Source organism: Hyperolius riggenbachi, chromosome 4, assembly GCF_040937935.1.
Source record: "Hyperolius riggenbachi isolate aHypRig1 chromosome 4, aHypRig1.pri, whole genome shotgun sequence".
In the NCBI taxonomy this organism is placed as follows: Eukaryota; Metazoa; Chordata; class Amphibia; order Anura; family Hyperoliidae; genus Hyperolius; species Hyperolius riggenbachi.
This window is the reverse complement of record NC_090649.1, coordinates 316,895,317-316,920,104: the sequence shown is the minus strand read 5'-3', so window position 1 is coordinate 316,920,104 and position 24,788 is coordinate 316,895,317. Positions and strand designations below refer to the sequence as shown.

At 41.9% G+C, this 24,788-nt stretch overlaps 1 protein-coding gene across 3 annotated transcripts in view; it reads left to right on the top strand.

Annotated features, from left to right (window-relative positions):
- PHACTR2 (phosphatase and actin regulator 2) overlaps nt 1-24,788 on the top strand; it is a 171,351-nt gene that overhangs the window by 110,604 nt on the left and 35,959 nt on the right. For 2 of the 3 annotated variants that reach the window (XM_068231696.1, XM_068231695.1), the window contains exons 3-7: nt 7,449-7,529; nt 10,031-10,180; nt 13,196-13,402; nt 13,990-14,193; nt 21,799-22,282. In XM_068231696.1, coding sequence (XP_068087797.1) covers nt 7,449-7,529; nt 10,031-10,180; nt 13,196-13,402; nt 13,990-14,193; nt 21,799-22,282 — 1,126 coding nt within the window. The remainder of the gene's footprint in view (nt 1-7,448; nt 7,530-10,030; nt 10,181-13,195; nt 13,403-13,989; nt 14,194-21,798; nt 22,283-24,788) is intronic. The other variant, XM_068231697.1, reaches the window with a different exon arrangement.

Genomic DNA, 24,788 nt, shown 5'->3' with positions numbered 1-24,788 from the left:
CTGTGCCATTTGGCAGCTGAGTCCAGGCTATTTTCAGTAATTCTGAATTGCCTGGCTAATCCCAAGACATTATGAAATTACATTGTCAGCAGTTATAATGAATCACAATGCAATAACTGAGTTGACAGGGCATAGTGCAGCCATACTTATTTCAATGGCAATATCTATATTACTGTTTATACCATGTCATTAATATATTGTAATGTTGAAATCAGCTGTGCCTACTTAACAAAAACATAAAATAATATTGAATGCCATCTGAACTAGAGGCATGGGGCCTGATCCAATTCTCTTTTTCTAAGTTTTTTCCTAGGAGATAATTTTTCATCTTCTGTTTAAAATAATTTTTCAGCACTCTGCAATTTACTAAAAAGAAAAAGTACTGTTATGCAAGGCCTGGTTCACACTGGCAATAAAAAACAGTCTGTTTGCAGATCGTAATGGAACGGATCCTAACGGATGCGAACAGATGCAATGTTGACCTATGGATCCATTCACATCAGTCCGTTCCAACAGATATGTTCTGCATGCTCTGCTGAACAGACAAATTTGGTGCTGCAGCAATTTTCCTGGACAGCGGAGCCCAGCGGAACGGAAACAGACGCTGAAACACTGCATTGGAGGCAATGAGAAACAGATCCTTAACAACACAGTGGCTAAAAACGGACCATTCTAGCAAGCAAAATCCACTTTGGTGATGGCGTCTGGGGGATATACTGTAGGAAATGGAACTGAAGCAACAGAACGGCAATGGATTCATTCCATTCATCGGAACCGCTTTCACGGATCTGTTTACCACTTGCATGCCAGTGTGAACCGGCCTTTACACGTGCATTTTCTTGCAGTCCAGCAGATTCATGTATGCATTCAGAAGTTTGTCCTACCTCCCCTTTTGTAGCTCTGGCTGTGGTCAGCCCCTCCTTCCAGCTTGTTTTTCTGTTTGGTTTCAGACATCTTGCCTCATGCATCTTTTGACCTATCTATCTGATATTTGCTGATCTGCAAAGGCATCATTTATTATCAAGTCTACTATCTGCCAATGCTTCTAATGCTGGGGATACATGGTTCGTTTCACCCCTTATCAATCGAGCCGCTGATGGCTCGATTGATAATTTCCGACAGGTCCGATGACCCGCCGGATCGATTCCGTGCTCGATCCCTGCGTGCGGACAATAGTGGTGAGTCGAGCGGAAGATAAGGAAGCGCCCGCGGGGACGAGCGGGAATCGACCCGGACGAGCGGGACGTGGCGGGAGTCGATCCGGCGGCTAATCGAGCCGCCGGATTGGACCGTGTATGTCCAGCATAAGATTGTGAGTTCTCACTATCCTATCACAACTTAAGTTACAGGGGTCACATTTCCAGTGCTGACTGGGCAGGCTGCATATACAGCTTAGAGACAGTAGCTTAATAACTGCAGCACCTTAGAAGGAATTTCTCTAAAAAAAAAAAAAAAAAAAAAAAAAGCAGTTTAACTTACCTGGTGCTTCTTGCAGCCCCCTGCAGGCCTCCTGTGCTTGTGTTATCCTTCCACGACACAGGCCTAGTTAAAGGGATACTTAAGTCTAAAAACCTGAGGCTTCTTGCAGCCCCCTGCAGTCATCCTGTGCCCATGCCGTCCTTCCATGACCTTCCAGTCAGCAGTAGCAGCCCATTCAAACCTGGTCAGCCACGCTCCTCATTATCGTGTCCCTGTGCACACCGGCACTCTGCGCATGCTTAGCACTGGAAGATTGCTACTGCGCAGAACACTCCCGCCAATTGGAGCGCGATAAGGATGTGTGTGGCTCTGAGCCGCATATGCACAGTAGCCTGTGACTGGCCAGTTTTGAGGGTGTCGCTGCTCCTGACTGGAGGGTCTTGGAAGGACGGCGTGGGCACAAGATGACTGCAGGGGGCTGCAAAAAGCCTCAGGTTTTTAGACTTAAGAATCTCTTTAACTAGGCCTGTGTATGCCAGCTAATTCAGAACAGAAACCATGTATTGCAGACAGCAGTATTACAGTGACTATATACAGGAGCTTTGTCTTACACATCTGCTTTTGCACTATGTATATGTACAGGGGCAGGCCGCCCATGACGCCAGGTGAAACTAGTTCAGCAGACGGCATTGGAAGCTGCAGTGTCATCCCGCCCCTCTCCCTCCCCACAGCTGCCGCTCGTCTTACCTTATGAGCCGACGGCCGCTTCCTCTAGGATAGTCCCCGGCCCCCTTGCCTCCGCCATAGACCTCAGATCAGCGCAACCCACAGCGCTGCTGTGAAGAGGAAGCAGGAGAGCCGCTCCCTGTAGGAAAGCAATATGCAGGAGGTATTTACTTACTGTATATGCACCGTTACCAGGGGAGACGCTCTCCTGCTTCCTCTTCACAGTAGCGCTGCGGGTCACTCTGTCCTGAGGTCTCTGACGGAGGTGAGGGGGCGGGACTATACTAGAGGAAGCGGCCACCGGCTGAGAAGGCGAGATAAGTGGGGGCTGCGGGGAGGAAGGTAGGGGGGAGCAGGCTGGCCAACTACCTGGCTAATCTATACTAGAGGCATCTACCTAGCTATCCTATACTGGAGCAACTATACTAGCTACCTATACTGGCTGGATGGTGTAATGGTTAAGGGCTCTGCCTCTGACACAGGAGACCTGGGTTCGAATCTCAGCTCTGCCTGTTCAGTAAGCCAGCACTTATTCAGTAGGAGACCTTTGGCAAGTCTCCCTAACACTGCTACTACCTATGGAGCGCGCCCTAGTAGCTGCTGCTCTGGCGCTTTGAGTCCGCCAGGAGAAAAGCGCGATATAAATGTTATTTGTCTTGTCTATACTGGGACAACTATACTATCTATACTGGGGGCAACTATGCTAGCTACCTATACTGGGGCAACTATAGTACCTATACTGGGGACAATTATACTACCTATATTGGAGGCAACTATACTAGCTGAATAATTGCAAATACCTTCTGTTTTAAGAAGGCAAGTTCTGTTTTTCATATCATCTTAGTAAGAAGGCTTTTTGGTCTCTTTCAGCCCCTTACACACTGCTAGGAGTTCTGGTTGACCATGAGCTTGCTGGGCAATCTGTAACTGGGTGTTTCAAGTCCTACCCCATAGAGCCACATTATTTCATGCCATGCACTGGTGAGGATCAACCAATCTGAAACAGTCTGTATGCATGTTGGATTAGTGTGGTTCTGTAATATTAACAAGCTGACATAATTGCATTCCAGTGGTTCTGGAGGTGTGTTTAGCTATCAGACAACAAAGAGAAGGTTTGCATATTCAGCAGTGATTCACTGTGGGACACCTTAGAGCTCACTCCAACCTGAATAATCACAAATACATTCTGTTTTAAGATGGCAAACGTCTGCCAACCTTCTCATGAGTCACTGCAACTACAGAGCACTCTGAAACAACTCATTGCTGCCTATGAGAACTATCAGGGACTTTTGCCTTAAATAATAACAGTCTCTTAAAACAGCACATGAATTGAAGGGATTTGATGAGCTCAGTCTTGACAGAGACAATTTAGTAGTTCCACCAAAGACAAGTGAAAATCATACAACTTCTTGTATTCAGGTTTCGACGTGATGCATCTGCTAGTAACTCCCCAAAATTTTCCACGTCTCTACAATCAAGATCATCCACTCTGAGCCAACAAGTAATCAAGGCCCATGCTGATTTAGAAGCCTCAATAATTCAGACAGCCTTTGCCCAAAAGAAAGCAGCCATTGAGGCAGAGGCTGCACAAATGGAGACAGAGCAGCTAAAAGGAAGGCAGAGGCTGCACAAAAGGAGGCAGAAGCTCTTAAAAGGAAGGCAGTAGTAAAGGCAGAGGCTGCAGAAAAGAAATGTAAGCCTTAGAGGAACCGTGTACAGACGCACACAGCGCCGCTATGAAGTCACGTGAGGGTGAGGAGTTCTATTCTTCATGCACACATTGTAAGTTACTAGACAGGCACACAGCCTTCTGCACACAACAGATGAGTAGAGTTGGCCAAACGGATCCTGATTATTGGAAGCTAATGCAAATTTGATGTTAATTGAATGCTAATTTAAGCAGGTTGGAACTGACCCAATCAAATGCAGTTGTTGATTTTTAATGGTCAAATTTCAAGCTGTGCACATTTGCATACTATTAACATAAAATTTGTATGAACTCAAAATTCATAGCATGTCAATGGCCACCTGCACAGATGAACCCTATCCCTATATACAGTACATAACCATAGCTCATGCAGAGGCCAGTGCAGAGTAGAAATACATAGGGGGCACTGCTTGTTGAGAACTGTTTTGCCAGTTTCCAGAACCGTATTCAAATTATCAAGTAAGAGAGAACTGTTCCAGAGTAAGCTTGAAAATCATACCAAGGTGCCGTCATTTAGCAGACAGAAGACCCATAGGATAATAATTAAACTGATCTAATTGGATTTCAAGCAATGTGAAATTGGATTGGTTTCTATATATTAACACAGAGGAAAAATGTGTAGCAGAGAGCAATGACAATTAGGAGCATTTGAACAAGTTGTGGACTAAAAAGGGGCACAATTGTTATTTATCGATATATGTGGGCACAATTGTTATTTATCATAATATAGAAAGCCATTATGCTCTTTAGCTGGCAGCTGCAATTTAATTGAAATTTATCGTATTATTGTTAGCAAGGATCAGGGGGTGTTAAGGTTAGGCACCACTGGGGGGGGGGGGGGGGGGGGTCCTAAGGTTAGGTACAACCAGGGGAGGGTTCTGTGTGAGAATAGGAAGAGGCTAGGTTGTTTGGTTCAACATTATTGGTAAATTTACCAATAATGTAATACCGTAATTAACCACTTCAGGATTCTGCATACGCTTAAGTACGCCCCTGAATCCTGAAGTGGATTCCAGAGCGGCCGTTCCATGTCAGTTCACGGAGGGTGCCTCCGTGAACACCCTGCGAGCCGCCGATCGCGGCTCGCAGGGCAAATGTAAACACACGGGGAAGATCTTCCCCGCTGTCTACTTGTATACGGCGCTGCTGCGCAGCAGCGCCGTAGCGGAGATCGGCGATCCCCGGCCTCTGATTGGCTGGGGATCGCCGGCACCTGATAGGCTGAAGCCTATCCTATCCGGGGCAGGACGGAATTCCGTCCTGCGCCGCTCACAGGGGGAGGGAGAGGGAGGGAAGGGGAAGGAGGCCAGGAAGCGCTGCGGAGGGGGGCTTTGAAGAGCCCCCCCCCCCGCATCGCAAACAGCCGGCGGCGATCAGACCCCCCCAGCAGGACATCCCCCTAGTGGGGAAAAAAGGTGGGTAGTCTGATCGCCCTGGCTGCTATCTGATCGGTGCTGCGGGCTGGAGAGCCCACGCAGCACCGATCAGGCAAACCACCCCCTGGCACAGAAGTGGTTAAATTGTTATTTACTGTTTTTGTTATCGTTTTCGTTGTTTAACGTTTTGCGTAAATTGTTATTTACCGATATTGCTAGTAATACCATAATTTAACGTCGCTCCTATATAAGCCCGCGACTTTTTCAAATGTATGCATGTTATATGTCAGCATATGGGACAACCTGTTTTATATGTACTTAATGTAATGTGTAGACCTCTATGCTGTGGCCTTGGACTGAAATCAGTAAATTAAGTACTGTATAAGATGGAGATATCTTGCATGGGCTTATAATCAGAAGGGGTTGCCAACAGAATGTGATGACACATGTTCCTCTCAGCCTTTCTCCTTATGCTTCCTCTTCAGTAACAATTTCTTCTTCTGAACAGTTTGTATGATTAATGCAAGTGCCCACATAACATATGATGTCAGATGCTACTTCACACTCTGCAGGACATCAGGCCTTCTTGTATTTGGAACATAATTATTATAATGATTCCCTATACATGTGCTGGCATATTATGCAGCTCTCTAGAGTTCATGGAACCAGTCATATCACTTGCTTAGGGCTTATACAAGATGGGCTGTTCCTGGTTGCTGTGTGCTGCTCACTTCTTATGTCTGCCATATAATTTGCTGTCCCATAGAGGTGCTCTCAGTCTAATGTCTGCAGCATCTTACAGCTGCATACTGTGGTCCAATTATCTGCCTATCAAGTAACAGGCAGCCTATTGGGCCAGTCAAAGTGCAGGGATCTCGTCCTACAAAGTCACTGGACCTGAGAGTGTGCAGGGTGGGACAATTGGAGAGGCCGTTAGTTTTGGGGGGAGCACGAGTAAGTTAGTTGTGCATGCTACAGCAGTAGCATGCCTACTTTGAAAATGTTACTTGTGCTATCACACTAAGCTGTGCTGCTTGAGCGTTGTAGCTTAGTGAATCAACCCCTACGGATTTGTCTGTGAGCCAGATGTAGCCATCAAAAGAGCTATAGGTTCCCTACCCCTGAAGTAAAACAATGAAAAAATTCAGCTTACAAACATCAGCCGGAGTATAATCTTACACTAATAGTACCTGGCTATGGGGAAAACACTTGCACTTTATTTATTTGTCTGGGTCACCAAACATGACCACTAAAACATAATAAAATGCATTTTCTATTGTGCCATTTAATTAAATATTGGGGGTACAGGTTTTGTTGCTCAGAGTAAGGCTGAAAGGAATACCACATCAGGAAACATTTGTAGCATTGGATCCGCTATGGCAGGCTATGTATCTATCTCTGTACTGGTATGCCCGGTTCACACTAACCGCATTGCTGTGGGCATCCTAGCAACATGTATAATGTGTGATATGCAAGGATATCAGAAGAGCATAGACCATGCTGACGTTCTCACTGATGCACTGTGCAGCAATGTGTTATTGTAACGCACTGCTGCATTCATTTTTCCTAATGCAGAACTGCTCCTTTCATTGTCAATGACTGGGATCAGTGCTGCAATGGAGAGCAATCCAGATGCCATGTGTGGCAGTGAAAAATGCATGGCCATCTGCGTAGCATAGTATGGATGAGGCCTAAATGTTACAGTCATCAGTAGGTGCCAAAGCACCAGATCTAGAAAGTGATACAACATTTTTGCATATTTTCTTGGGTACTTTTCAGTTAGCCGGGCGCAACCGCTAGGTGGCGCTAATTACTATTCCCTCTCCAGGCCGCCATGGATAGTAAGGGAAGATGTAACTCCAGCGATCGCTGGCAGCAGAGTTACATCTTTCCCTACTATCCATGGCGGCCTGGAGGGGGAATGGTAATTAACGCCACCTCAGCGATTGCGCCCGGCTAACGGAAAAGTACCTTATCTTGTTTAATATTTAAATGTTTACATCAATCTATAATTTTAATAATTTATGTGCATTCATGTTTGTATTTCAGCATTGGTTTCCATTATTAGTGTTTCAGCATTGATCATTTCTATTCTTAGTTACTCAAAACCCATCTAGCAGGTTGGGACAGGAATAGCTGTATTCCAGAGTCGCCGATGTTGGTAAGACAGTTGGATGGGTTCCTTTCCATAATGAGTCATGCACTTTTTTGTTTTTCAGTGTTAGAACGTAAGATTTCCATGAGACAGAGCCGAGAGGAGCTTATAAGAAGAGGCGTTCTTAAGGAAATACCTGACCATGGTGAGATTCTAATTCTAATCTTTATATATTTCTCATAGTTTAGTTTATTGTGCATACTTCACCGTCTATTTGAAGCTGCTTTTGCTTTCGGACATGATTCCAGGAATTGACGTACGTCTGACCAGAAAAAATTGTTCTCATTCAAAACTACTCAGAGTGATTTTGAAAGTTTCTTATACCAGCAAATCTAATTTGTCTGATTTAGTACGAGAACTAAAAAGAAATTACTAGAACAAAATGGATCAGCTGCCTAACAGGCAGGTTTCAACTGCTAAGTGAAGCACGAATTCTGATTCTGGTTTTTAGTGATCGTGATAAATCAGACTCTCAGTTGCTTGTGGACTGCATTTATTTTTAAAGTGCTTTATTGAGCAAAGGGCTGCAATTTATAGAAACTAAAATCACTATTATAAGTGCTCAAGTGTAATTTAATCTCATTAAAAATAACCTTCCCATTTCAGTATGCAACTAACTAAAATTTACTAGATGTGACACAATATCAATATATATATGCAAATAGTGTTTGACAACTGCCCCACATTGTCATTTTCATACCTACATTGAAAAATGCCTAGGAGTTTAGCAGTAACATTTAGTTTACATGATTAGAATGTATTCATACTGTATGTAGCGCTGGTAATATAGGTATCAACATTCAAAGAGACATAAGAAATACTGTATAGGTAAACTGCTGTAGCAATATTTTTTTTACAGTACTGTAAAAAATGTTTAGATACTGTGGTGTGAATTTTTATCTAAAATAATGTAATTATTAGTTTTGATCAATTAACAATCTACAAGTCTACAAACAGAAGAAACCCTAAATCAGTAAGCGTGTGACCATCCTCAGGTACTCAGGTACACATTACACAGTTGAGGATTTTTCAAGCTTTTAGTCTAGTGCATAAATAAACAGTTATTCCAAAACAGGTGCTAATGATCAACATGATAACTTTAAACACATTTATAAAAACAGAATCGGGTGTGATGGAGTAATGAAACTGGGTAAGGAAATGCCTTGCTCTAATGACAAGCTGAAGACAGTTCACTTCTTGTAAAAACAAAAAGGAAATCTAGAGCCCACAATAGTATGTTAAAGTCATGTTGCATAGAATTAAATCAGTGTGAATGAATCCTCACAAGGAAGGGTTACCACAAAGGCAACCAATGTATAGGCAGGTGGGGAGATTACCCTTGACCCTACTTGGGTTAATAAGTCACCCTTAGTAGATCGGAAAATAGGGGGTACACCCCTCCACTAAGGGAAGACAAAAGGACAAAACAGAGGTGCCAGGAAGAATAAAAAAAACAACAGTAGTAAAAGCTGTTAAAAAAAAACCTGCAATATCTAAAACAGTGGCAAGACTGAGCTTTGCTTTGTTAATAAGGACTTTATCAGGCAGATCTTTCGGGGGATGAAGACAGATAATGCAATAGAGGGAAAACACAGTGTTGGTGCAGCACATAAAAGACACTGCTGACTGCTCTTTACAATAGGTAGCTATTCAGGGGCACCCTCAGACCTGGCCAGAACCAGTGGCACGCTGGTGGTAGACGTGTTGATAGTTCACAAAGGTCTGGTAAGAAGTGGTCTTCATGGAACACTTATTGCTAAAATGCTATGCCTCTCTGGGGTGCAAAAAAGGTATGACCTGACCATGAAAGCACAAGAAGTGGTGTGCAGAATAATGGCAGCAGGTGTTCTGAAGGGAATTGTTTGCCAAAAGATTGGACAGCATTACTGTGATGAGGCCGGGTTCACAATACACTCCAAAACAGACCAATTCACAGAACAGGCCACAAAAAAAACAAACGGACATGTGGACTGATCCTATGTTAAATAATTGTAGTAACAGAACGCAAAGCCAGATCCTGCACGACTTTTCTGGACACTGAATCAGAATATTTTTTTTGACCATAATAAAGTGAGAAAAAAGAAGCATACACCTAAAATAGTATAGAGGATGGAAAATAAAAGATTGTGAGTTAGAAGCGTGTCTGCACCCGCTATATTCTTTGCTTTATAAACTTTTCCATTTGCTCTGTCCTTCAGCGATAACATCTAGCTGGCTCCATTCCTTCTCCCAATTTCTGGCTTTCTATTTTATCACTTTTAATGCTCCTCCAGCTGGTTCCTAATCACATAACTTGCTTCCCTTTCCCCTAGACTTGCAGAGTAACAATAGTGTAGTGCAAGCAGTAGCCCTCCCAATGGCGTAACTTTTTTTCATTTAAACTTTAACATGGCAAACGATTGCTTTTACAAACCTAACAATAACATGCTTATCACATACTAAACCGCTGTAGTATTCAGTACCTGTACTCAACACGCAGTACTTTGTACCTCTGACTGACCTATCATTCACTCACACAAATGTGATTTGGCTGACGTGCAAATCAGGTAATCCATAAATCAAACGTGGTAGTGTTTTTATGGTCTGCCAGATTTATTCCTGAGTGTTTTGATTATGTAAGTCTAACGTGTGGTGTTTCTATTTAAGATGGTGAAGTCCCTGTAAATATGGGAACATCAAATGGTCATACAGTGCCAATCAGTGAGGAACCACCCAAAGAACTAAAACCCACAACGGGAAATGGAGCAGTAGCCTCAAAAACATCTGTTGCTGAAGACAAAGCAGAAGACAAGAAAGGTAGCCACATGGGCATGTTTATTGTTATTTCACTATATGTAAATATGTGAAAAATATTTTACAACGAAGCATTTGTAAATCGTTTTTCTCCCTGAGGACCCAAAGCACATTTTATGCTATGTTCACACTTGATATAATAGTGTTTCAAAGAAAAAACCCAAGCAGATTAAATGCATTAGGTATGAATGGGCCCATTAATTAACCATGGCCGTCAGTGCTGATGCATTTCCACATTGCAGAAAAATGCACAGAAAAACACAGTGTGAAGAGGTCCTTATAGTATCAGTCTTTTTGTTACACAATGCATGAATGCAAGGGATTGGGGACTGTCACGCACAACTAGAAGGCTGTATGGCAAGCTATAGGTATTACAGTTGGTGTACTTACAACTGTATTTCAAGGTAGTTGAGTTGTTTTACGAGGAGTCATACACATCCAAGAGTGGTCAGATATGAAGAGATAATCAAATTCTTACAAGACATGCTACAGGCAGAGTAACTCATCAGCATTTAAGTTTGGTTTAAGCAAATATTTTGTTATATGTAAGATCACAATTTTCATTATTTCAGGATCATGCCTTTAATAAGCAGACAATTGTTTTCTTGGACATTAGTCGCCATTTGCAAAAGCTTAACAACCTTTGTGAAATTGAAGGTCTGTGATTACTGGACTTGCAGCTAATGCTCATGAGCCTCAGTTTCTTCTAAAACATACAAGTCAAACTCCAGCCCGCGGGCCAAATCTGGCCCTCGGAGCCATTCAATTTGGCCCCCAAGTGGTTTCCCTACTTTGCATTATGTTTGGCCCACTAGACCACCAGGAAAGCTATATTGGAGGTGAAGATCACCAGGAAAGCCATAGCCATATGGGGGGAGGTAGGAGGAAAGAACTAAACACTAGGGAACTGTATAGGATAGAGAGGACAACTAGGTACCAGTGAACTGTATAGGGGTTATTGGGTGACCATTGGACACCTGTAAACTTTATAAGGGAGGACAGTGGCCGTTAGACATTGAGTTAGTGAAATCAGATGACTTTCATTTCCAAGTCTCGCAAACTAATGGACTTCCTTTGTTAGTGTTATTTTTCACACTTACAGTAAAATGAATCTGACAGGGCAGAGATATGGGTGCATTCCTCCTCTTTCTGATTTCTGAGTATGTAGCTTCGGGGCTGTCATCCACTTGCTTGGTGGTTATTCTGTGACCTGGAATATGTATGCAGGTGTCTTGAGACCAGCTGATTATATTCTTGTTTTTGTCACTGAATACTTGTTTGTGTCAGTGAATCTCTGCACTGTCCAGCAGAGTAAGGACACAGATAAACACCCTGAAACTTCAAACAAACAAAAAAAAGAAAAGAAATTAACAATGGCAAGTACCATATGTTTGTCCTGACAGGTTTCCAGCAGTTAAATGAGCTGATGTGTCGAAGAAATGTTACGTCAGTGTTTTATGAAATTACATATTCTATGCATTATTCACTTAGGTCATAACATAACAAACAGCATCTAATGTGACCTAGCCTAGCATATTTTAACAACTATTCAGTCACCAATCCATAGTTGAGCCATATTTTGCAAATGTGAAACTTTACACATTTGTGTGTGCTGGATAGTTACTGTTAAACTGTAATGTTTTGAAAAGTGTCACAGTCTGAATCTAAGAATCAGTAATATATCTTTTATATACAGGGGTGAGTTGGAAGATCCAATTTGGCACCATTAAGGTCCTAAATGGAAATATACTTACAAACAAGTTTGCACTTATTCTCCAGAAGTGTAAATAGGCAGGAAGAAATTTGAGGACTCAAGGAAAGTGCCATTGATCAAATTAGTGGACCAATGGGGAGCCCTGGTGGGAAATTTATAGATGCCTGTCTGGTTCCCTTCACCTTGTTATGGCAGTGCAATGGTGCCCAGTGGTATTGACCTGGCATAGGCGTGGAAGGGAGTAGCAGTGTCAGTGGGTCCTGAAGAGGTAGTCCATCAGTGTTGTTTACCTTATTGTTGCAGCAAGTTGATGCCCAGCTGTTTTGGGAGTGCCCAGCACAGGTGCGGCAGGAACTAGCAGTGTCAGTGAATCCTGCATATTTAAGGGCTAGTTCACTCTGAGGCACTTTTCAGGAGTGTTTCAGCCCTTTGTAACAATGTAACTCTATAGGACCAGTCTCACTGCAGCATTGACATTTTGTATAAATCCCAATTGTGCTGTATATAGCATATTGGCTGTGATTATGATGGGATTCTCGTTCCCCTAAATGAGAATCATAAAATACAATCTCCATGAAATCGGCCAAAATTTGTAATGCAAAATCGCAATCACTAGGCAAATTGAGTCTGAACCAGCCCTAACACAACTAATTGAATGATTGGAAAAGAACCTGGACCGTGAAAAAAATCATCAAATAAGTTCTGTCTTCCTGGTGAGCTAATGTTTGCCGGCAGTGCAGTGACAACTGAATTAGACATTTTAAGAATCGCTTGATTTTAACAATAAACACTGGCAAGTTTAGTAATTGCAAAGGGCCCAGTGTGTTCAAGGAGCGTTTTGTCCACTTCAAAAGGCAGTCAGGTGTCTGTGGAGATGTAGCTATATGGTTATACATTATACCTTCTACATACAAAATGCCTAAAAAAATGTGTTTCATCACAGAGGGCTTAATTATTTTATTTACAGTGATAGCGACTGGATGAGTCTAACATCAGCGATGTCAGACTAATCCAGATTGTGTTGCTTTAGTTTTAGTTTAATTTACTTTTCATTGTTAATGTTCCAGCAAGGAGCCCCTTTTCACATATACTAGTGTAGTTTTTGCATTGCCCTGTAAAATCCGTCCAAGGTAGTTTATATTTATATTTCTGTCAATAACCATCGCTGTTCATGTTTAGTATCTTTTGTATGCTTTGGTGTGGTTCTCATATCTTTCAAATGTCTTCTATGTGTTGTTTTACTTACACAATTGCCTAAAAATCGATTTGTGAGCAGGCCTTCTGTCAACTCTTCTTCTTTGTAGAAAGGGGTCGGGTCTGCCCAGAATTACCACCTTCTGGTCCACCTCCACTAAAACACAAAAAAAATACTCTCCCTCTCAAAAATGTAGTAGCTGCTGGCAGTCATAAGAAAGGTGAAGCAGCAACAAAACAGCCTGCGGCTAGTTCTAGTAAGCAGCCACCAGCCACTCTTCCCAAGCCAACACACCGGGCAGCCTCCCGCAGCACTGGTAAGTGTGGCCGGACATTCTGGTCACATTGCATGTTTTGTGCTGTGCATCCCTGGGCATGCCTTCACCATAACATCTTTTCTCCATATACTACAATGTCAAATCTATTGGTCCTGCTTAACTGGAAAATGTACCTGTGAATCAACAAAAAGAGACTCCTCCACACACACATCCATCCCTCCTTATAGCTAGTAGTTTGACATCATAGTTCGTAGTTTAGATTAAATCTTAGCCTGGGATTTTGCAAATGGCCATAGACCTAAGAGGGTGGTCAGAATAACATTTACAATATGACACATTCTCCATGCTGCTTCCTAATCCTGTAGGACAGGCATAAAAAGTAACACCTATAGAGAATGGAGAAAAGTATGTATTAAACAAGATCTTCAATGTAATGCGATCACATAAACAGATTTATTGACTATTTTCTAATATTTTAGGTATCTCACTGGAAGATCACAATATTGGTTGATATGGAGGTGTAATTGGAGGACCTCTTCATGTTATTAAACCTGTGGTGCAATTTCCAGTTAAATTAGGGAACCTGTTTAATAGTAGGTGTTATATGGTACATTTTATTTCTTTAGTGTTAGAGCCCACTGAAAAGACTACAGGCAATGCCGAGGCTAAAACGAAAAAAACGATTACGCCTTCAAGAAGTTCTGCTGCTTCTGCTGGGCCAAGCCATAAGAAAGATGAATCCTCCAGCAAAAAAACTGCCAAAAGTATATCCAAACAGCTGTCTGCTCCTGTACTGAAGACATCAAGCCGTGCAAGCACACAGGAAAATAGTAAGTATATAAAAATGTATTCCAAGTAATGAGTACAAGATAACAGTAAACGAATTATGGTATTGCTTGAAAGGAAATAAATATGGCAGTCTCCATATAACTCTCACCTTGGGTCCACTTTAAAGTGGAACTAAACTAGGAATTTCCTCTCTGCTCTAAAAGATTAGCTACAGCATGATAATCTTTATGGACAAAAGAAAATCTTCATTACAATTTATGAAAATCCAAAAAAATCCTCTTAAATTTAGGACATGGTTTCACTTTGCAGGGAGCACTGAAGGGGTTAAGCCTCAGTGTTTACTGTAAGGGAAGAGCCTCTGGGACAGTTTATCTGCAGTCTATTCACAGCTGCTGATAACTACTGTAATTAGATACTTTGATCTGGCTAAACAAACACAGAGCAGTGGATTTCTTCAACAACTATATGTTGAATAAAGACTCTTCATGGTGTACTATGCAAGAGTTGGGGTAGTCCTTAACTTTGTAGCGCACGCATAATTTGGACTTTGTCCACAGTGTGTTATTTACTAGTATGGCTTTGTCATGATGAACTGATGTCAAACTGAGCAAATTAAAAGTGAATTGATGCCAGATACTACTTATACTGACAGTGATGTTGTAGGGAACCACAATATGAAGCACTCCTTGTGGCCTGAGATCCCTTTTACCACCTTACAGCAGGGAATGTCAATCCTTTTGTTGACGGCCTGTTCGTGGTACCTAAAAGAAAGAAGACATCACTTAAATGAGTTAAATTTATAACATGAAAACATTTTTAATGTGAATGTGTTAGTTTTTATTTATTTAGGTGAACTGTAAAGAAATAAAAGAAAAACCCATTAACTAATTCCTTTGAGAGGGCATCAAAAACTATTTGTCTCTTTGGGGGAATTCCCCATTCCATCACCCTGTCCTTAGCCTCAGCCTACATTACCTGTGAGCATTGGGTACTAAATGAATCCTTGGGAATCCTTGTTTTCAAACTTAAGCATTTTGGCTTAATATGCATGTAGTACCATCAAAATCAATACATCACCCATCATTTTGTTGAAGTGTAGCATTTCTCAAAAGAACTCGTACTTCCTGGTCTGCTTGCATGTGACTGTCATATTGCTGAAGACTAATGTTACATGATTGGGAACTTTTAGGGGCCCTGTGATCTGGATAATTCTTCTCTTAGAGATATTTGAAACCTGGACGGCTCTTCATGTGCTTATAGAAATTTTATTGTACAAAATTGCAACAGACAACACAGCAACTGGGTTTCCCCTCTTTTTTAAAAACAATTAAAATATTATGACAGAACTGGAGGGAGCGCTCCTTCCCCTATTCTTCCACCTCTCACTGTCCGGTTATTGCAGAACGCCGGTCGCCCAGCCTAGGCCTATGCAAACTGCGTCTGCCACCTATACAGTGAGTGTGTAGGTGGACCCACCACCGACGCACACCTTGAGGCCTCTATGCAGCTGCAACTATCACACCCATAGAATTCACAATCTTCAAGTGTCCTAGGAATTAGTCCTTTACTCCCACTGAACTGATCCACAAAACGCCTTGCACTGCAGTTCCACTAGCTTCCTTTTGTTGTTTGACAGTGGTGTGTACTTAAGTTAAAGCTCAATTTCCTCAGGCATCAGTATAACATGCACATTCTATCACAGCGTGTGTTGCAACTCACGGCTCCCATGGTCAAGTTTTTCCGGAACTCCGTCTCAACCTCTTTTCTGCTGTTACCTCCGGCGTGCTGCGCTATTGGGCCTGCCGTGCTCTAGCTCATAAGAGCGAGCCTCAGATTCTGCCGTTCTGGCACCTCCGCGTCTCTGCACCTCCGTGTACAGCTCCCAGTCAAGGCCTTGACAGTGTTCCGTGTTGGCGTCCGGGGGTCACGTGAGCGCTCACTGCAGTTCTGACTCCTCCCGCTGATGCGTTTCGCCCCGCCCACGGGGCTTTCTCAAAGCGAAGGAGAATTACAATGCTTGTCGTAGACAGTCCTTTTATTTAGATTTCCAGGGGACCGAACAACATGATAGGGAGGGACTATCCTCATATATTGACATTACTGCCAATATTTTTCAAGTAAATTCAACAGCAAGGCATCTTCAACTTACGTAAAGCTCCAGGAGTCAACATCTCAATGGATTCACACTTGAGACTCACTATTACTTTGCTCCTAATGACAATCTTTAAAGTCATTAGGACTTCTTTGCCTGTCCGTCATATTCAGCTTGGACAGAAACCGTTCCTTTGTTACGGAAACTTAGTACATATTGTTTCAAAGATGGGAATAACAATGACAATTTAAAAAAGAGGGGAAACCCAGTTGCTGTGTTGTCTGTTGCAATTTTGTACAATAAAATTTCTATAAGCACATGAAGAGCCGTCCAGGTTTCTAATATCTCTATAGTCTGTACCACTGGGCGAGCTCTCCTCTTTAGGAGTAGTGCATAATTTTCTGACCTGCTCGCAATTTTCATAATAAACGTAATTCTTCTCTTATTCTGACAAAGTTCACAGTGGTTCCTCTAATGGTGGCCATACATGGTACAATTTTTAATTTTTTTTTCAATTAGATAATTTTGTGCGATTATTCCATTAGATCTAATCTAAAGATTTTTCCAACATGTTCGTTCAGATTTTTATTGAAAAAATGTGTTAATCGTTCATTCTTCTTGATCGAAAAGAAAGATTATTTGCGATTCAGTCGTTTTGGTCGAATAAACGGGAGAATCAAACGTTTTTATTGTACTGTGTATGGGCACCATAAGTGATGCTTTTACAGAAATTTCCGTTTTCTTGGTACCACTTGAGGAATCGTGAGTTTTGACTTCTAGAATTTGCGAGCATTTGACTGTGGTCTTCAGTAATATGTTGACTGATCGATGCTTTGGAGGACACTTGAGCAGCACATGTTCATGTGACTCCCACTTCCTAAACACTTAACCTAGATAGCTTCTCCTTCTTTCTGATACAGCTCTCAATAAGCCAGACGAAGGCTGCAAGGTCAAAAGCTGGCTTATTTTTATTCATTTTTAGTTAGCCAATAAATGGTATCATCCTGATTTAAAACTTCTTGCTTTTACTGATGGCTAAGACGGTACAATACGCTACTGCTACTGACTTCTCTTAGTGATAGTTCTGAAAAGCCACTGGTAAACAAATTGAAGATTGCTTTTGCACCATTTGTAGGAATTATTTTTGAGTTGTGAAGCCCAGAGTTAGTCATGTGACAGCAATATAAAGTTATATGGTGACATATGGCTGCTTTGGAGGAGACTAAGGAAGTGCTAGTTCTATGTGAACACACTGTCTTTGTACTGCTTGAAAATGTCAGATGGAAACAAACAAAGATGACTCTAAAGCCTCATCTACACGGGTAGATGAGGCTGCGATCCGGCGGCTAATCGAGCCTCTTCCGCGTGCCCGCCGCGCGTGCGCCGGATTCGATTCCCCGCTCGACCCCGCCGGCGCCGCTTATCTTCCGCTCGATTCCCTGCCATTGTCCCCTCGTGGGGAACGAGCAGGGTATCGGCGGTGGGGAGATCCGTCCTGTCGGATCTTATCAATGCGGCTCGATTGATAAGCCACATCGCCCCTGCATCTACGCGTGTAGATGCGGCTTTAAGTCAGATGATGAAGAGGATGATTTCACTAATGAGGTGAAGAGAAGGTTATGGATGACTTGATAAGTGACGACAAATGCTATGATGGCAGGTGTGATGCCCAACTGAGTGCAAGTGTGGTAACAAATATGATGCTTTTTTACATAAGGATGTCCAATAGGGACCTTGTAGTGATGGAGTTAGTAATTCTTAGTGCTCTCTGGCTCTCATTCCTCCTCAACCACTCAGCACAGCTCCCCAGGAGAGGCAGCTCACCCTTCTCTCATCCCAGCCATACTTTGACTCAACATAGGAGAGGAAGCAATCCCAGCTTACGCCATCTCATTTCTCCAGTAAAGCTGGGAAAACAGACTGCATGGGCTGAACAGGAAATACTGGATCCTGAATGTGGTGCTGCAGTTCCAATGTTAAGCACAAAGAGAAATGTGCTAACCAGGTCTGTGAAGTCGGTACAAAATTATTTGACTCCTAAGTTTATGAGACCACAGACTTTGACTGCAGGTACCCAAAACTGCTCCAACTCCTCGACTTCTTAGTCTAATACTTACCAGGGCCATGGAGTTGGTACAAAAATCATCCAACTCTGACTCCTCAGTTTATGAAACCAGACTCCAGGTACCCAAAAATTTCTTCGACTCCTCAACTCCAACTCCACAGTCTTGGTGCTAACAGTGCCCACAAATTAAACATGTAAAATTGTATACTTTCCCAGACCAGTTTCCATTACCCATGCCTGCCTCATATTAATGGATAGGGCAGATATGCCTCGACCCGTTTTTTCCCCCACATTTAATATATACAGACTGGTATACAGGGAGTGCAGAATTATTAGGCAAATGAGTATTTTGACCACATCATCCTCTTTATGCATGTTGTCTTACTCCAAGCTGTATAGGCTCGAAAGCCTACTACCAATTAAGCATATTAGGTGATGTGCATCTCTGTAATGAGAAGGGGTGTGGTCTAATGACATCAACACCCTATATCAGGTGTGCATAATTATTAGGCAACTTCCTTTCCTTTGGCAAAATGGGTCAAAAGAAGGACTTGACAGTCTCAGAAAAGTCACAAATAGTGAGATATCTTGCAGAGGGATGCAGCACTCTTAAAATTGCAAAGCTTCTGAAGCGTGATCATCGAACAATCAAGCGTTTCATTCAAAATAGTCAACAGGGTCGCAAGAAGCATGTGGAAAAACCAAGGCGCAAAATAACTGCCCATGAACTGAGAAAAGTCAAGCGTGCAGCTGCCAAGATGCCGCTTGCCACCAGTTTGGCCATATTTCAGAGCTGCAATATCCATGGAGTGCCCAAAAGCACAAGGTGTGCAATACTCAGAGACATGGCCAAGATAAGAAAGGCTGAAAGACGACCACCACTGAACAAGACACACAAGCTGAAACGTCAAGACTGGGCCAAGAAATATCTCAAGACTGATTTTTCTAAGGTTTTATGGACTGATGAAATCAGAGTGAGTCTTGATGGGCCAGATGGATGGATTGGTAAAGGTCAGAGAGCTCCAGTCCGACTCGGACGCCAGCAAGGTGGAGGTGGAGTACTAGTTTGGGCCGGTATCATCAAAGATGAGCTTGTGGGGCCTTTTCGGGTTGAGGATGGAGTCAAGCTCAACTCCCAGTCCTACTACCAGTTTCTGGAAGACACCTTTTTTCAAGCAGTGGTACAGGAAGAAGTCTGCATCCTTCAAGAAAAACATGATTTTCATGCAGGACAATGCTCCATCACACGCGTCCAAGTACTCCACAGCGTGGCTGGCAAGAAAGGGTATAAAAGAAGAAAAACTAATGACATGGCCTCCTTGTTCACCAGATCTGAACCCCATTGAGAACCTGTGGTCCATCATAAAATGTGAGATTTACAAGGAGGGAAAACAGTACACCTCTCTGAACAGTGTCTGGGAGGCTGTGGTTGCTGCTGCACGCAATGTTGATGGTGAACAGATCAAAACACTGACAGAATCCATGGATGGCAGGCTTTTGAGTGTCCTTGCAAAGAAAGGTGGCTATATTGGTCACTGATTTGTTTTTGTTTTGTTTTTGAATGTCAGAAATGTATATTTGTGAATGTTGAGATGTTATATTGGTTTCACTGGTAAAAATAAATAATTGAAATGGGTATATATTTGTTTTTTGTTAAGTTGCCTAATAATTATGCACAGTAATAGTCACCTGCACACACAGATATCCCCCTAAAATAGCTAAAACTAAAAGAAAACTAAAAACTACTTTCAAAAATATTCAGCTTTGATATTAATGAGTTTTTTTGGGTTCATTGAGAACATGGTTGTTGTTCAATAATACAATTATTCCTCAAAAATACAACTTGCCTAATAATTCTGCACTCCCTGTATGTTCATTCAGTGAGCAGAAGTTGCTTTTTGTGAGCTTAGAATAAAGAATATTTATTGTATTAACATTGATAAATGTTTATTAAAAGTCATTAAACAGTGAGGGTTCTTGATTCAAATAATAAGTAGGCCATTATATCTAGTTATCTAGAGGAAGCTTCATATGGACAAAAACTTCAACAACAACACACTTTCTATACCTGCTAACAGATTATTTTACTTCTGTTAAAGGGTACTGTGGTCCATCGCTGTTAATAAAAAGCTGTTTGAGGTCGTGTATATTTTTGGATTATGTTTGTATAAAGCCTTAGTTCATCCTCACATTTTTATACATGCAGTATGTATAATGTTTTTTGCATTGTATGTCTGTACTCTTCATAGTGAATAAGTTTTAAAATACCTGGTGGCTGGCTCCTGCAAGTTCTTTTTGCAAGCAGAGTTGAGTTTCCTTCCCCAGCAGAGACTAGATCACCTGATCCCTTTCACCTCATACCTGCAGAAAGAAATAAACACTTTGTGACCAGCAAAGCAGCTACAGTTCCTACCGCTCAATGTGTAATAAAGCATTAAGCCTTTCCCACACCTTTCCGTGTGTTTATTAAAGCCATATGTATTTCTCATCATCCTGCTTTCTCTGCAATAACAAACCATTTCTCACTGCTTTATTTCACACTTTCATGAAGATACAGGGGAGAGAGTGGGAAGGGTTATGCTTCTTCCTGACTGCCTGACATGGGTGGTTATGGAATATGCAGATTGGATAGTTATCTCTCTTAAAGAGAAGATTCAAACTAAAAAAAAAAAAAGTTCTACTTACTCAGGGCTTCCTCCAGCCCCTGGCAGGCGATATGTCCCGCCGTAGCTCCGTTCCCAGCCGGTGGCCTGGGGTACCCCCTCTGTATAAGATGCTGACCTCGCTAGGTTGGTATTTTCTGCACCTGCGCTGCACCGCTTGGAGTGTTCTGGGCAAGCGTGTACTGCACCTGTGCAGAACGCTCCACACCATGTGATCCAGATAACAAGTGGCGCTCGCGCAGGCGCAAGAAATGCCGACCTGGCGAGGTCAGCATCTCCAGTGGAGGGGCCCCGGGCCACCGGCTGGGAGAGGAGCTGCGGCAAGGGACATATCGGCTGCCAGGGGCTGGAGGAAGCCCTGGGTAACTAGAACTTTTTTTTTTTATTTACCTCGGATCTTCCCTTTAAACTGAATACTCACCTGAAGACGCAGGAAGATGGATCACAGCGACGTCACCTAGCGACGAGCATTCATCAATCCATCTTCCTAACTATGGGAGCAAAAAGTACAGATGTGCAATGTCAATATTTTGTCTATTGCTAATTAAAGTAAATTTGCTCTCATGTGCATTTATAAAAATGGGAAGCTGAACTAGTGCTTTATTGACCTACTTAATATAACATCACAACCTTTCAATAAGATTGAGCCATGAATCAATGTACTTTGAGCTTTACGCTTCTTATATCTTGACATTTAGCTGTACAAGTTTGTCTTAGTGAAGCCATTATTCTCCTTCACAATTGGTATTTCAAACTATTCTTTTTGTAAGGACATTTTATCACATGTAATTTTCAAAAAATTTGATCTTTTTTGTTTTTTGTTTAGGTACCACTTCTAATAACAAAAAAGTTGCCACTAAGTCATCTTCCTCTACAATGGCATCAAATTCTGGCAAGCCAAAAGCTTCTAAAGAGCAGTTATCCAGCAAAAGTGGGATGTCAACCACAACAAGGGCCAAAAAATTACCTAGTAAAACTTTATCTGTGGATCAGTCCACGATGTCGCATTCTAGTTCAACAGGCCTAAAGAAAGTGGACAGGACTGACCTGACATCTCATCAGGTGGACTCTGAAACCCAAGAGACCTGCCCCACAGAAAATGCTGCCCCTGAACTGCAGCCAAAACCACAGTCCACTTCTCCTGCAGTGAAACACCAAGTCAAAATTCACTGCATCATCCCTGATCCAGGACAGGAGGCAGATCAGGACAATAATGCTGCTGCTTGTGAAATGATACTTCTCCAGGAAAACAGAAATGATAGCAATACTAGCTTAGATACAACTGGTGTGAATGAAGAAAATACACAGAGGTAAACAACTGACTCTAATTGCATTCAGATCTAACAATACCGTCAACATTTTTTTTTCATATGATCAGGAATGTATGCTATTGATATCAGAATACTATTGTGTGTATTGTAGACATTACAGGAAACAAATATGCTGACATAAGCCTATATGGCACCTATCTGCTGTGTGGCAACCAAATGTAGTCCTTCTAATAACACTGACTTTATGGTTTGTAATGTGTTCAAATGGATAATATTGTTTAATTGTTATGGTTATTATTTGATTCATTTATATCGCCCTGAAAGATTTTGCATTACTATAGAGAGTATATAGTTATATTACATACTGTCTTCACAGGAACTTACAAGTTAATCCCGCATTTGGTATTTTAGACTTTTGTGTGCCAATTCATAAAAATGTTCACAGGTGTGGTAGAAGTTGGTAAATCCCGAAGCCCATTGACTAAAACCTGTTTATAGCGGCAGAAGAGAGTGGAGTGTCTCTGTAGTGTTACAAGCTGTTCCATGCAGTGAGGGCATTACAATAGTAAGAGGCATCCCAGATATCCCTTTAGATGTCGTATAAGGAGAACAGTGGTGCCAAAAAGAACAAAATTAGCTGAGGAGGGGGTGCTGCATTTACCTCCTATAGGTAGACACACAGTCACTGTGCAAATTTAACTACTTTGGCCTTTTGGACGTATAATATACTGTACGTCCAAAAGGCCGCATGTGTGCTCCCATGCGCTCCCTCGGCTGATCGCGCGCTCCTGGGCCGTGGTTCATTAGCCCAGGGATCAATGGATCGGGACATGGTGCCCGATCATTGATCCCTTTCCCCGGCAGAAAAAGCGACTGCTTCTTTCGGAATCCTCGCTCTTTCTGCCTCTTACGTCCCTCTAAGCGTGCATGTTACGCTTAGAGTGGCGTAATATAAACAAACTCATCTTTGCCATCTTGTGGCCAAATAGTAAAAGTACATCTACAGTTAAAAAAATAAAAATAAACACCATATTTACATAAAAAAATTACTATTTACATCCCACCCTCCCAAAAATACCCAAATAAAATGCTTAATAAAAAAAAAGTAAATATTTACCTAAGGGTCTAAACTTTTTAAATATCCATGTAGAGATGAAATATTTCTTTCTTTTTTTTATTATAAGCTTTTAAATAGTGATGGATGCAAAACAGAAAAAAATTCACTTTTTTTTCCAAATAAAATATTGTCGCCATACTTTGTGATAGGGACATAATTTAAATGGTGTAATACACGGGACTATTAGGCAAATACAATACGTGGGTTTTAATTATGGAGGCATGTATTATTTTAAGACTATAATGGCCGAAAATTGAGAAATGATGAATTTTTCCGTTTTTTTCTTATTCTTCCTGTTAAAATGCATTTACAGTAAAGTAGCTCTTAGCAAAATGTACCACCCAAAGAAAGCCTAATTGGTGGCGGAAAAAACAAGATATAGATCAGTTCATTGTGATAAATAGTGATAAAGTTATAGGCGAATGAATGGGAGGTGAAAATTGCTTGGATGCATAAAGTGAAACACGACTGAGGGCTGAAGTGGTTAATGTCAAAGAAAATGTATTGATCTACTCCAACAGTGCAACGCATTTCACAGGCATAATCCTGCTTCATCAGGCAATAAAACATGGAGCAAATAACAGCAATCAGTCATGTAAACACCACGCGCCTCGCATTTACATGACTGATTGCTGTTATTTGCTCCATGTTTATTGCCTAATGAAGCAGGATTAAGACTGTGAAACGCGTTGCACTGTTTTTGAAGTATATCAATACATTTTCTTTGACATTGAATTTGCACAGTGATTGTGTGTCTACCTATAGGAGGTAAGTCCACCACCACCTCCTCAGCAACTTTTAACCATTTTAGCTAATTGTATTCTTTTGGCACCTTTGTCCTTATACGATATCCACCCTTGGTGGAGGGGTGTTACCCCTTCATTTCTTCAGAGAGCAACATCATAATGTTGAGTATGGACAGGTCTAATCTCCTCACCTGCATTTACAGTGGTCGCCTGATGGTCGCCTGATGGTAACCCTGGGTTGTGAATATAAATTTACTTACCTTACACTATCTATCTATTTACCAGTACTTACTACACTATAGTGGGCTCTCATTGTCCCCCCCCCCCCCCCCCCTTGTGTATTTACATTAGATGTACATGTTTTGTGATACTGTCTCTGCTTGCTCTGAATCTATTAGTCTTTCTTAACATTCTATTGAATTGCCACAGCTTAGATTAACTTCCAAGAAACTTTACACATGCCCTGCTTATAATAATAATAATAATTGCATTATTTGTATAGTGCCTTTCCCCTGTCGGACTCAACGCGCTTGTGAGGCAGCCACTAGAGCGCACTCAGTAGGCAGTAGCAGTGTTAAGGAGACTTGCCCAAGAAACTCCTTACTGAATAGGTGCTGGCTTACTGAACAGGCAGAGCCGAGATTTGAACCCAGGTCTCCTGTGTCAGAGGCAGAGCCCTTAA